The sequence below is a fragment of the Silurus aristotelis genome, assembly GCF_946808225.1.
Source record: "Silurus aristotelis genome assembly, chromosome: 19".
Taxonomy (NCBI): domain Eukaryota; kingdom Metazoa; phylum Chordata; class Actinopteri; order Siluriformes; family Siluridae; genus Silurus; species Silurus aristotelis.
The window spans coordinates 11,748,534-11,763,077 of NC_139592.1; the positions used below are offsets into that span (position 1 = coordinate 11,748,534).

The 14,544-nt window shown below is 39.0% G+C and overlaps 1 protein-coding gene across 5 annotated transcripts in view; it reads right to left on the reverse strand.

Annotated features, from left to right (window-relative positions):
• Window positions 1–14,544, reverse strand: part of cntn3a.2 (contactin 3a, tandem duplicate 2) — a 101,565-nt gene that overhangs the window by 6,599 nt on the left and 80,422 nt on the right. For all 5 annotated transcript variants that reach the window (XM_083570117.1, XM_083570119.1, XM_083570118.1 and 2 more), the window contains 6 exons: window positions 13,566–13,636; window positions 13,064–13,292; window positions 12,100–12,209; window positions 11,627–11,813; window positions 7,222–7,334; window positions 5,999–6,164 (listed from right to left, as the gene is read on the reverse strand). In XM_083570117.1, the coding sequence (XP_083426243.1) occupies window positions 5,999–6,164; window positions 7,222–7,334; window positions 11,627–11,813; window positions 12,100–12,209; window positions 13,064–13,292; window positions 13,566–13,636 (876 nt within the window). The remainder of the gene's footprint in view (window positions 1–5,998; window positions 6,165–7,221; window positions 7,335–11,626; window positions 11,814–12,099; window positions 12,210–13,063; window positions 13,293–13,565; window positions 13,637–14,544) is intronic.

The following is a 14,544-nucleotide window of genomic DNA, read 5'->3' on the forward strand; positions in this document are numbered from 1 at the left end:
AATCTGACAGTTTGCGAGAAGCCGCAAGTGGCTTAAAAGTTCGGAGTAACATTTAAAAACAGAGTTTGTACTAATAGATTATTTAAAAATGTTTAAAAAAATATTTTATTATTGTATTATTCATATAAAGTAGTAAATAAAACATTTATGACAAATAATTCAACATTTTTGTTGATTTTACAGTACAGTACATGTACAATTCACCTTTAAAAAGGAACAATCAAAAGGAGAGTGTCAAATCCTTGTGATTTTTTGTTACTTGTTAGGGGTCATAGAACGTAACGCTGTTTCGAGGTAGCACTGTATTTTCTGATAGAATTGTGTTCTAAAAGAAAAGTATTTACAGTGGGAATCATTTGCGATACATTGATCAGCTCTAGGTTACGTATGTAACCCTGGTTCCCCGAGAGAACGAGACACTGCATCAACAATGCTTTGGGAACACCTCTGCATGACCACGCTCTAAACCACTTATGTAATCTGTCCAATGAAAGTGCATGACATCACCGGCAGGGTGAAAGCACATGCACTGGAGAGTGGAGGCTTTAAAAAGGAAAGGAAGCACTTGCAGGAATGCATAGAGTGTTGCACTGAGATGCAACATCTCATTCACTCTGGGATCCAGAATTTCATACGTAATCTAAAAAGGTTCCCCTTTAGGAATTCGAGCTGCGTCAACATTGCTTTGGGAATGAGAGAACAACACCACCAGACTGAGGAATCCCTGCCTAACAAGGATGGGCACAGCTAGGTTAAAGGACTGAGGGGCCAGGAGTGGCACTAAGGTCAAGGCTGTAAGACCCGACGAAGGTCAGAGTGGTGGACCAGCCTGCAGCATTGCAAATATCCTGTAGACAAACCCCAGAGGAAAAGGCTTTAAAGTTTGCCACACTCCGGGTCGAGTAAGCTCTGACCCGAAAGGAGTGGGGAGACCAGAGGACTCATTAGAGTGGGAGATAGCATTCACAATCCACTTGCAGAGGGTCTGCTTGTCCGCAGGAAGACCCCTCTTATATGGACCGTAGCAGATGAACAGCTGGTCCCTTCTGCTCTATGGACGTATTCTGTGTACATACCCTATTAAGTTTCTCCTGGTCGGGGCCCAAAAGGGAAAAGGATAGAATGCCTGGAGCATGACCGTTCCTGGGGCAACGGAGGGCACCTTGGGAACATACCCCGGCCTGGGGTAGGGAAAGGCACTGGCCATGCCTTGGGTAAACTCTAGACAAGATGGGGCCATGGAAAGGGCCTGAAGGTCTTAAACTGTCTTTAGAGACAAGATGGCCAGTAGAAAAACAGTCTTGACTGCAAGAAACCTCAAGCATATAAAGGGAGGCTTGGACTGGGCCTCCAGAGCGAAGGCAGTCTTGGTCACACCTAAGGCCTTAGCCTCCAGGTACCGCAAAGGAAACCTGTCACTAACAGGTTTTTCCCTAGCAACGGCTCAGCAAACGGAGCATGATATGCTATAATAGCAGACACATAAACCTGTAGGTTAAAAGGAGACAACCCTATGGCAAACTGTTCCTGACTCACTGGGCCAACAATGCAGTTAACTGGATAACTGATGGTTCTTACATCATATAGTGAACAGGCACCATACAACCTCCTTGTGGAGGGAGCTCTGGCCTGGAGAATGGTCTCTACAACCTCAGCTCCCACAGCCTCCACAACTCCGCATGAGGGTGAAATAGAATGCCACCTTGCCTGAGAGCACATGCAGTGCTCAGGAGGGTGTTTAAGAAAAGGCTACCAGGTACGGAAACCATGGCCAGCACGGCTAGCAAGGGGCTACCAGAAGGAGATGGACTTCATCCAGGTGAACTCCCAGGAGCAGCGCAATGGGGTAAAGCATACAGGTGCACACCTGCATGTGGCGTCCAGTCTGAGAGGAGCTGGACGAGTGAGAGAAAACCAGAAGGGACAGTGGAAGGTCTCTCGAGTTCAAACAGGTCCCCTCTGTAAAACTTATTTAAAACCTCCATATTTGCTTCCATTCCACGAGCCTCTGCCCTTGCCTCGAAAGGGCGTCTGCTCCCTGGTTTAGGCACCCTGGGATGTATACTGCTCTCAGAGAAAGCAGCTTTCCTTGGGCTCACAGGAGGATCTGTTGTGCCAGCTTGTAAAGGGGGCGATCGTGCAGACTCTCCTGATGGTTAATGTAAGAGACCACGGATGTGTTGTCTGTAAATATCAGCATATGATGGCCCCTAAGGTCTGAGAGGAAATGCTTCAACGCTAAAAGCACAGCCAGCACCTCCAGGCAGTTAATGTGCCACAAGAGATAGGGCCCTTTCCAAAGACCTTGGGCAAAACAGCCATTCATGACCACCCCCCCCAGCCTGTGAGGGAGGTGTCCAGGAGAAAGTCTCTGTCTCTGTCTCACAAGTGCCTCTCAATGGCCACCAGGGCTGCCACAGACCGGCCAATAGTCTTAGTGGTCTCCTTAGTGGCCCGAAGAGGCAGGTCTGTGGCACGACCCAACTCTAGGATGTCGTCCTTTTAATATCTAACCCTAACCCTTGTCCCTGCAAGACTGCCATGGCATGCAGGCAGCCACCGGCCTGACCTGCCCCCATGTACACTTTGTTCACTGGAGCCAAGGAGGTCTAAAGGGGATTGGTAGGCAGCACCAGGGCCTTAAGGGATGATGCAGCGACAGAGATAGGTAGTTCGCCAGTGTCTCTTCAACCCGGGGGATTGTACCATTTTTACTACCCTTCAGTCCCACTACATTAGGAAAGAGGGTAACATCGGGGCTGAAGAGGCAGGCCAAATACGGATTATTCCATGTCCTGGCCACCTCAGTGTGCAGATCAGAAAAGAAAGGCAGGCCCTAGGTCACAGGAAGCGCTCATATAGTTTATTTTGAGAACGCAGTTCCTGCTTCCCAGCTGGCCAACCAATGTTTAGCTTAGAAACCGCTTGAGTCACCACCTCCACAAGGTTCTTAAACTGGACTGGCTGCAGAGGCAGAGGTTCTTCCAGTAGGGTGCCCACCTCATCCCCTTCTTAGATGAAGAGAAGTGGAGCGCTGTGCCCTCTAAACAGGGGGAAAGAAACTGCCAACGAGCGGGCTTCGGAACCCTGAGAGAAGGTGCTGAATCTGGCAGGTGAGGAAGAAGAAAGGAACATGCCTGTCTCCATTCCCTCTGCCAGATTGATTTGCAAACCCCATGACCTTAATCTGTGCCTCGCCTCGGCAGAGACACACAGCCTGAAAGATTGCTTGTCCATTTTTTCCCTTCGTTTTACCTTTTTACCTCTACTTACCTTACGAAGAAAAACAGACACACACAGAGCGCTTCCTGAACAATAGAAGCTAGCGCAGTCTCCACTGCATGTGCTTTTGGTCATGAGCGTGGTCATGCAAAGGCGTTCTCAAAGGGTTGTTAACACAGCTCGAGTTCCTAAAAGGGAATCCTTATTTATTATATATTATTGTTAATGCTATGAAAAAAAGTATTACAGGAAGAGTGTGTTTTATGTGAGAATATGTAAAGATATTTAATAAACATGTGAAGATGTTTAAATTAAACAATGGGCAAAAAAATTATATACATTGGTTTTATATATATAAATAAACCTATTTATATTATAATGTAATTTGTGTTATACAAAAATCTTTTGTTTTAAATATTGGAGCATTTATGAACCTATTCATAATTATGCCTGCCTTTGTTAAGATTTAAAACCCACACAAACTTATTTAAACAATGCATTTTGTTTAGATTTCTGCTGATGTCTTTGTGTCCTCCTACTCTCAAACTTTGCAGTTTCTTTTACTTCCTCATCAACCTAAAACATGTCAACCTTCTGCTGATCTCTCCTGTCACCTGATCCTTACTAAAAATTACTCATAGATAGTAACATTCATAGTCCAAAAGTTGTTTATATGGACAAGCACATGAGAGGCAAACAATAAAAAATTAACTAGATTATCTAAAAATAATTGCAAATAATGCAAAGTCAGGTATGAACTTTTATGGATGCAAATGAAAATATATAATTTAGCCCTCTTCCTTACTGCTGGGTGTGACAGCTGACTGTTTCACCTCAACGTTATTCAGGTAAACTGAGAAAGCTTTTGTAAACACTTTTGTACACAGTTATCAACAATGGCAAAAAAAGTGATGCAGTATGATCAAATCAAAAAGATGTGGTTGGCTGACTTAACATGCCCTGGAAGACATTTCTATTAGCCTTAACCCTCTGTGGATAACATGAGAAAGCTGGCTGGTCGGAGACAATTGTCAGGTTAGAACAAATTGAAAGGATAGAAATGTTTGATCATTAGATTAAAGTGACTGAATGAGCACATACACTTTCAATTGGCTTGCATATTGGCACAATCTCAAGAGTGTAGTGGATTAATGGACAAGGCTTTCAAATAATGAAGTTTAGTTGCTATTTCTTTTATTATACACAAACAATTGCACGTATACAAGGATGACATGTATGATAGTGTTGTCCATTTGAAGCTGTGCATGCCTATATGAGAATTTTTCAGCTCGTCCAAACTGAATGTTTTTGCCCAAACTGCCACGATCTGGTTGAAAAAATGTTTTTCTACACACCTAGTTATGATTTTTACTAAATTAGAGCTCCATTTCACAGGGAAGCAAACCCTGCATCTTATTAGTGACTATAGTATATTTATCCTTGTATCACAGGGTCCCGAATATTAGATATCATTAAAATGTCACCACTCGTTAGTTTCAGTTCTAAAAGCAAGATGGGAGTCTGGGAAAGTTTTTTTTATATGTCTATCTATACCAGTCCCAGAACGCACTGAACAAATAATTGAAATACGAGTATCTAGGCAAGGAGTTGTGCATACGAGATTTAATGAGCATACTTTAATTAAGTTTACAAGCTGGATGTGTAGCAACTTTTAAGATGATCAAATTAGATACATCCCTATAATAATAGGCACTGTGTGTGTTTAATTGTATTTTTACCACTGATGTAAGAAAAAGTGCCACGGTAGAATTAATATGTTTAAATGAATTCTCAATTGAATGCTCAGCTCCATCTAGAAAGCACAATGTTTCTCTGAGCATTTGTATAAAAGAAAGCTTATTAGCAGTACTGGTGCAACTCTGAACGCTCTGAAAATGCCCACAGGTTTACTTGTTTACACGAAAGAGAGACAGAGAGAAATCCAAGAGGACTGAAAACCTAAAGGATCTGCTGTACAGTGCCGATCTCACCTCTAGTTTTGTCTGCTTGTACCTCAATATGTAGGAGGGAGTTGAGATCAGGCAGAGATGGATGGCAAGAGCTATATCATAGTTAATAAAGATCACACTATTTACCCCAGTGGAGGATACAAGGTGTACACTGCAAATCTCAAATCACCAAGTGCTCATTTAGTAAGCCACATTAAATGCTGAGAGCTGCGTTTTCTGCAAAGGGATTTGCCTGAACCTGCACCTGCTCTTCCTGCATGGTGGAAATAATGATCCTGAAAACATTATGGGGTTAATTCTGTGCTGTTCACAGTAACTTAGTGTATTTATGTTGAAAATGTATTTGGTGATATTATTTCTTTATATTGCTTGATGTGATGCACATGGATGATAAATGTAGCTGAATGGTATTCTGGCAGTGGCTTGTTATATGAACTCAATAATATTAAACAAGGTGCTCTGATAATTGAGATAAAAAGTATAAACAAACAAACAAACACATAAACTTGCACTTTTCCTAAATGCTGATAAGTTTATGTGTATCTGGAGAAAGCCATTAATGGCTGAAAAACACCAAGACTGCTTTCAAATTAGGTTAAGTGGTGTCATGAGTGCACAAAATATGCATGTACGGCATTTTGTAATTGTTGACTAACAGATTTTTCTCCATTTAGTACAAACTGTGTGGTTCTAATTCTGGATACAGCTAGCCTAGGTTTTTAAATGACCTATTTAAGTCTTAGCAACTAGTGAGTAAAACTGACACTTGACTAAACTCTATCTAGATTAGAACAAAGTTTTCTTACTCAGTTTGTGTATGTTGATGGGCTCGGTGGGCATGCCGTCCCCACTGTCGCTCAGAGCACAAATCTGAATGATATAATTATCATCTGCAGGAAGGATGAGCTCCACAAAGGTAACGTTAGTGGTCACTGTGTTAATCTCAGTATGTCTGTTCCTTGTGTAGGAAACCTGGAAAATTGGACAACAACAACAAAACAAAATCGTATTATTATGATAACTATATGATCTGATTGGTTAAAATTTGTGTATTCCTTTTGTAAATATAAACACAGGTGGTTTAGTGTGTAGCATGAATAAAAGGTTAATATTAATGCACTTGGTCTATTTTCTAATGTTTCTTTAGTAACAGCTTATACACAGAATTTTTAATGACTAACAAAAAAACGATTTTAAAATTGTGATTATTATAATCACATTGGTGTGTTTGTGTGTCTGTGAGTGTGAGAGAGAGAGAGAGAGAGAGAGAGAGAGAGAGAGAGAGAGAGAGAGAGAGAGAGAAGAAAGGGAAAATGCCTTCAGATCAAGCAAGTGAGTAAGCAAAAGTAAGACAGAGAGAGAGAGAGAGAGAGAGAGAGAGAGAGAGAGAAGGACAGGGACAGAAAGGGAAAGAGCCTTCAGATCAAACAAGTGAGTAAGCAAAATTGAGAGAGAGAGAGAGAGAGAGAGAGAACAAGAAAGGAAAAGAGAGAGAGAGAGAGAGAGAGAGAGAGAGAGAGAGAGAGAGAGAGAGAAAGAGAGAGAGAGAGAGAGAGAGAGAGAGAGAGAGAGAAGAGAGACTGTTTATTACAGCTATTATTATATCACATATTCAGAGCTGGCAACTTAAGTGATTTAAGTTTGAAAGTCACACCAATATTCATACAGAGATGTGTACGTACAGCCCAGAACATGAATTTAACCATGACAAACTGTGGCTACATTAATCTGTCAGACAGTGGCACTGAAATTAATACTCTTAATTTATTTTTTGCCAAACTCCGCCCCACTCACATAAATCCAATGTAACCGTAAAAAGTGTGTAAGACCATTGTCTGAGGTCTGAATACAAATGTGATTATATTTGGTATTAACCCATATGAATCTGCATTAATTAAGTCAGCTGTTAATGACAATGCAAAGTATAATATACATGATCCCCATTTTCGCTATAATACAAAAACCCCTTTGATCTATTTTTGCATGCTCATTAAAAAAATGTGGTGATACAGAGAACATAAAAACTAACCTTATACCCAGTAACCTCTGACTCCATCTCCATGGTAATTACAGGGTCCCAGTGGACAGTTAACTTCGAGCCTATAAGATTCCACTCCACATTCACTGGTGGCTGTCCTGGTGCTAAGGAACAAGACCACTAATCATTGATCAATATATCAGACACATTTACTACTTAAGCATTAGTGCAGAAAAAAAGTCTGAAATACTACTGTATATGTGGTGCAAACATAATCTCTGCTCTAATTACATAAGAAAAGGTGAGTACTATTTAATGCTTGTGTGTGTGGAATTAGAACACAACCACAGAGATGCATAGACACACATTTATAAACATCCAAAAATGCTATTATGAGGTATTCGATTGGAGGATTTTTTTTTATATTAGTGCCATAAAAGAACAATGAGTGAAATTTTAAATAGGGTTCCATTTGCTGTATAGTGCAGAACTATGATGCAAAACGGGCATTATTTTATTCCCTATGTAGAATGCACAGTTACTACACTGAAAGCAATTTTCTATTTAGCAATTTTTGCGATGGTTAGGATTAATAAAACACATTCACATACATAAACTTTGTTTTGGATTATTTGTATTTGCTCCCTTGTTTAATATTTAATTTAAGATCCTGGAAATGGACCTTTTTCACAGTTTTAGTCTTTTGCATTGTGAATGCTTCCATAAAGTTCCATTAAGTATTTTTTTATGACAAGACCTATGCAAAACAGTGTGCGGGACTTGAAATAATGCTGTTGGTCTTATTTTTTTTTCAATTGTTAATCAAATTCTGTCAATCTTTTGCATTCTAAAAGAATGCAAGATAAACTTCTTATGAAAATGTAATTGCTATACAACATCAACATAAAAATGAGCCCACAAATTATAACTTTGTGTAGATCACATTTTGCCCCAATTTACTTTGCTATACACCTAGTTTGCTATGCTAAACCTCTATAATTCATGCAGGTTATGCAATTGCTAGCCAATAAAGGAAAACATTCAAAAGACTATATCATCCAGGAAAAAAAAAAACTCAATACAGAATAATAATGTTAATAATGTTAATGTAATGATAATTGTAATAACCTTTTTTTTTTTTAGGTAGCTTAGAATGGCATAAAACCTGGTTTGTTAGAGATTGATCATTTACAAGATTTTCTTTCCCTAAAATTATTGGTTATATTTTATATCTTTGAACCTACAGTGGTATTGTGGAACCACTGGATATTTCCTGGCATGTGTAAACGTACTGCATGTGTAGGGTACGTAAAGTGACTTAGTCTTGAGTCATTTTCCCTCATTAGCAGTGCCACACTGCATTTAATTAGTTACTCAATGTTCTCTGTTTGATGTGTTTATCCCCACAGGCTTTGGCTTTATTGTGAAGCTTTTTTTGATTTTGGTGTCATCTCAGTTCTCTCTCTGCAATTTCTGTGCTGTATATACCATCTAGACAGTTTGTGGTTATCTATCCCCTCTTGCACAGAAGTGAAATATAAAAGGTGGATCCCATAATTAAAAAAAAAAATGATTTTTTGTTCTTACTCTAAATAAGCATGGTAGTTTTCATCCAATTTAGTAGTTGAACTAAGGTATTTCTTGAAGGTCTTCTGAAGACAGCCTCTTGAATTGCTAAGAGTGGCAGTAAAAGGTCAAAAAATACTGGTTCATATCTATGAAAATTATGCTCTTTTTTGCCACAGAAGATGCTTTTGAAGGCTTGTCTACCAAATAATATGCATCCCAAATCAAAGTGATGCCCTTCATTCTCTCTCAGTACGGAGGCAGCCTTGTTCCTCCAGAGAATTTATAGAATTGCCATTGAGGTGATAATTAAGTCCTAAAATCCTCAGCAAAGAAGGTACTACAATTGACATCCTGGCTGAATATGACTGGCATAATGTCTGCTATGCATAGAGTTACAGGGTGTGTAGCATTCTCAGTGTAGCTAGCATCATTCTAATTTATTGTCTTGCCCATTTTTATGTTAAGAAGCTATTTTCCGAGTTGTCTACAACAGCGGTCTCCAACCTTTTTTGCGCCACCGACTGGTTTAATGTCAGACAATATTTTCACGGACCGGCCTTTAAGGTGTGGCAAATAAATACAACAAAATAAATTGATACGACCGGCATAAAAACTGGTATTTTCTAAATATAATAATAAACGTATCCACTGTGTTGTTTTTTGTTTATTTTGCTAGCTTGGAGGTTTCAATTTAGCGGTAATGTTTTATGTGTTAGCGGCTGGAGCAGCCCCTTTAAGAAGGTAGCGGATGGAGGTAAGACGTGACCGAGGCAAGCATCTTGACATGCATCAGGAGTGAGTCATAGACAGACGTGGCGGAGAGAATCTGTTAATTTTCCCAAATAAAACATCGTTCAGAATCAGATAATAAATAAAACGGAAATAATGTAAGTTATGTATTCTTTCTGTGCGGCTCGGTACCAATTGACAGTCTCGGTGGTCTACAAGACGAAGTGCTATATTGTGTATGAGGATGGTGGATGTTGTTCCTAAGAGCCAGTAATCTAAGTATAGCAGTATACAGATACCACAGAATATCATGTATGGTAACGCTGCATCAAAAGCACTCATAGCACTACAGTGAATTTGAACTGTAGCATGCTATATAGGCTAACCGTACAATCACCTGTCCTCTGAGAATGTTCTAAGAATCTAAGACTTGAATCTAAGCATATCACAAATGTCCACTAATATGAACCAGTCCTGAGTTGTACAGCTTGAACAATATTAGGATCTACATTTTTTATAGTTTCTTTGTCCAAAAGAGAACTTTGGCAAGACTTTAAGCCCAAAAAGACTGGTTGCAGGTGGACCTTTTAGAATCCCTGCTTCACTGCCTGCAACACATAAGAGGTCAGGGGAAATTGGAGATATTGTTCATATTGGCCATAACCATGTTTGCCACAGTCAGCTGTCCAGTCAAGGTGAGTCTGTGCCCATTATAGCTTCCGATTCTTGTACTTGGAACCTGATCTGGTCTTTTGCTGTTGTAGCCTATACACCATAAGATTGGTGCATGCAGAGATTATTGTCTGCTCACCATGGATGTACAGAGTGATTGAGTATTTGAATGACTGTAATATGCCTTCAGGCAGCTTGAAACAATCTGCCCCATTTTCCTCTGACTTCTCTCATCAACATGATGTTTCCACCTATAGTTGTTTCCCTCATAGCTGTCACTCACACAATGCTGTTTTTTGTTTCTTCCATCATTCTGTGTAAACTCTAGATACTGTGGTGTGTTAAATTCCCATGTTTGATAAAAACATTTATCGAAGCCCTTGACTTTTATCCTTATGTAAATATACAGGTGTTTCTAGTAAAATTGCAAAATGGATGGTGCATGCAGTAATATATAATAAAAAAATAATAATTTTCTCAAAAGCTATTACATTAAGCAACTGTCAGGTTATGCCACAGATTTTTAATTAGATTTAAACCTTGACTTTGACTTGGTCATTCCAAAACACAAGGCATTTTTACAGCCATTCTTTTGAACCTTTTGCCTAGGCTTTGGCTCAGTGGTCTTCTGGAACATCAATTTTCACCCTGCCCACAGATTTCTGGATGACTAGAGCAGCAACAATATTCTGGGATTTGGATTCACTGATGTTGCTCTTGGTGGCAACAAAAATTTACAGTTCCTCTTGTTGAAATAACAACCCCAGAAGACAGTGATACAAACATCATCTTTAGTTCTAAAATTGTTTTATTATTAGTTTTTCTAAAGAAATGGCTCCCAAAACATTTTCCGAAATTCTCACAAATACCACTTTCCCATATGACCATGTAAAATTATAAATATATTGTTTAGCTCTACTAGGTTCTTTTATTTTAGCCAGTAATTTCAGTATCATGGCTATGCTCTTTAACACTCCTTTGAAAATTGCCCTTCTTGCGTCTATTCTCAATTTGGAAGAATAGCATGATCTCGGTAGTGTCTGGGCAGTGTTGTATTTTTTCCACTTTGTTATAAAGTTGTATTTCACTCCTAGAAGGTTTAAAAGCATTGCAAATCTTTTTTCTTTAGACATTTTTTTTCCTTCTACCAGCTTCATCTCAAAGGTTCACAGGCTCTTTCTTTTGTCCTCATAACAGTGGAACTAATCTGATCTGCTGTTTTAGCTAAGAGACCTCCCAAAGTAACTGATATTTATTGTGCAACTGTACCACTGAGCGCTAGAAACATTTGAAATAAAAACAAATGATCACGTTTGACTTTTTTGGTATATTGTTTGACATCTTTCTGTGGAGAGTCACTTCAAAAGGAGAAGGAAAAATATACTTATTGTGTAATACAGCAGAAATAGAAAGAATCACTAGAGGGTGACCACTTTCTAAAGGATTTGTAGTTGTAATTTACTAGATATTATTGTCTTCTACTTACGAGACTTTTTGGTGGTAATGTTAATGGTAGGTGTGTGTGGTCCGGTTCCTGCTGTGTTGAAGGAGCTCACTGTGAGAAAATATTGCGTGTACCCCTTCAGGCCACTGATGTTCACCGTGTACTGATTTGCAGATACTCGCACTTTCCCCATGGTCTCTGGCTTAGTGTCATCTTCCCAGTACATGACCTGCATTTCACAAAAGTTTAGAGAACACAAAATATTTTTGACATGACAATTTACACTTAATGCATAGTCCTAAAAGAATTGTCAATTTACTTTATTGCAGTGATAAGAAATTTGTGGTAAATAATGTATCAATGGGTTTATTGTTTCAATGCATAAAGCCCTAACCTCAATCTTATTTTCAAATAAAATCTTTTTATATTGGGGCCAAGGGCAATGTAGGAATACCATTGGTAAATTTTAACAGGTGGGTGAACCATTTTCATTTAACAGGTCAGAAAAGGCATACCTCATAACCTAAAACTCTTTCGGGAGAGTCAGAGAGTGTCTGCCAGCCCACTTCAAATTCAGTGTCAGAAATACTCCGAGCCCACACACCTCCTGGCATTCTGCTGGGCTCTGTAAGAAAGTAGAACATAAGAGAGAATCATGAAAAGAGAGTCTTAAAGAGATACAAAACTGAAGAAAAAACACTGGGAACAGTCAGTAGTGCAGGCAACTATAATACAAAGCTAATGATAAACTGTATGACTGTCCTTAAATTAATTTGAAAACTGATTGGCACGAAAGATCATTATCAGTATAGAAATTAAATTAATGCCGGGGCTTGGTGACAGGTCATTATCGGCCTGTCGGCCCTTTCTGGCATAACCGATATTATACTGTCTATGTCTTTCTAAATTCCTTCCGCCTAATTAAGTTACATGATGACTTTAATTGTCAACACAGAAATCGCCCAACCTCAAATTCTGGAAACTGTACAATACTGTATTACTTTATGGATGCACTTTTCCATCTCAATTTAAAATTAAAAGGCGCAGGACAACCCTTGTCAGCGTTGAATGGCTTTCACATCATCATATTTTTTCATGGATAAAAGCCTAATGTACTGTGCCATACACATCATCCTTTGCATGTGTGTAGGAGGCAGACTGAAGATAAAGTTCAAATAATAAATCTATAATAATAATAATAATAATAATAATAAAAAAAAGAGATATATGTGCATGCTAGAAGTTCAACCAACTGTAAATGCTATAATTATGAAATATTTAATAGTAAAAATTAAGTATGTAATGGTATAATAATTTATCTGAAATCTGAAAATTGTATCGTCATTAAATGAGTAATGTTTGAAAATGTGAAGGTTTTTGCAGATACAGTCATGTATCACCCTCTAGTTCAAATAAGAGGTGGTAGATAAAAATACCTGTACCTGTGTGTGTTGTGAATAATACAGCTTGTACACTCACCTTCCTCTGCTGAGAACACTGTGGTGACAGGGCTGAAGGGTCCCTGGCCTTTCACGTTGTACGCTCCCACTTTTACAGCGAAAGGAGAAAATGGTGCAATGCTCTCGTTGCGATAAACATAGCGTCCTGGTGCTGACGTCACAACATGCGTCCATGTTAGCTCACCAAGCAGCCGCAAAGCAATGATGTAACCAAAACCGTCTCCATTCTGCAGCTCCTCAGGCACAGGCTGTGAAAGACAAAACATATAATACACCATGTTTACAACTTGTGCAAATCTAGAGCTTGTTGTCGTTTGTGTAAAAATGCACAGCATGACAAGAAACTTGCTTGTAATAAGAAGCGGTGGCAGAAAATAAACGGCATTATAGGACCCTAGGGCCCAGCTGGAGAAGGGGTCTAGCTTTGGCTGGGGGTAATAAACGCTGCTGTTCAATTGCATTCAATTAGGTGAAACCATTAGCTCACGCAAAGGGACTGGTAATATAGACAGATGACTTACCTCCCACGTTATTACCAATTCAGACTTGGAGCCTCCTCCACCACCAACATTAGCTGGTGCTGTATCAGGAACTGAATAGAACAAAAACCAAAAACATTTTGCAATGACAGCAGTATACACATAGACATAGTACACGTGGTACTCGTTTTGATCATTCAGTGACTTATTTTTCTTCCTCTGCTTCGCGCCTCATTATCAGTTTCATATGTAATAGTGCTCTCGCTGCACAACAACTACTTTGCAACCTCTTTTTTCAGTGCTTCCATTAGGGTAGCGCTCCTGCATCCTGAGGCCCAACAAAGAAAGACTCAGGAAGAGTTTCTACCCTCAGGCAAACCAGCTACTGAACGTTTCTACCTTGCTCACTCACAGACACACATACACATTTGCACCATAAAATATTGCACACATTAGACAGTAGTTTCTGTATATATATATATATATATATATATATATATATATATATATATATATATATATATATATATATATATATATATATATATATATATATAGTGAAAAAAATAAGTATTTGAACATCCTGCTATTTTGCAAGTTCTCCCACTTAGAAATCATGGAGGGGTCTGAAATTGTCATCGTAGGTGCATGTCGACTGTGAGAGACATAATCTAAAAAAAAAAATCCAGAAATCTCAATGTATGATTTTTTAACTATTTATTTGTATGATACAGCTGCAAATAATTATTTGAACACCTGAGAACGTCAAGGTTAATATTTGGTACAGTAGCCTTTGTTTGCAATTACAGAGTTCAAAAGTTTTCTGTAGTTTTTCACCAGGTTTGCAGACACTGCAGGAGGGATTTTGGCCCACTCCTCCACACAGATCTTCTCTAGATCAGTCAGGTTTCTGGCCTGTCGCTGAGAAACACGGAGTTTGAGCTCCCTCTAAAGATTCTCTATTGGGTTTAGGTCTGGAGACTGACTAGGCCATGCCAGAACCTTGATATGCTTCTTACAG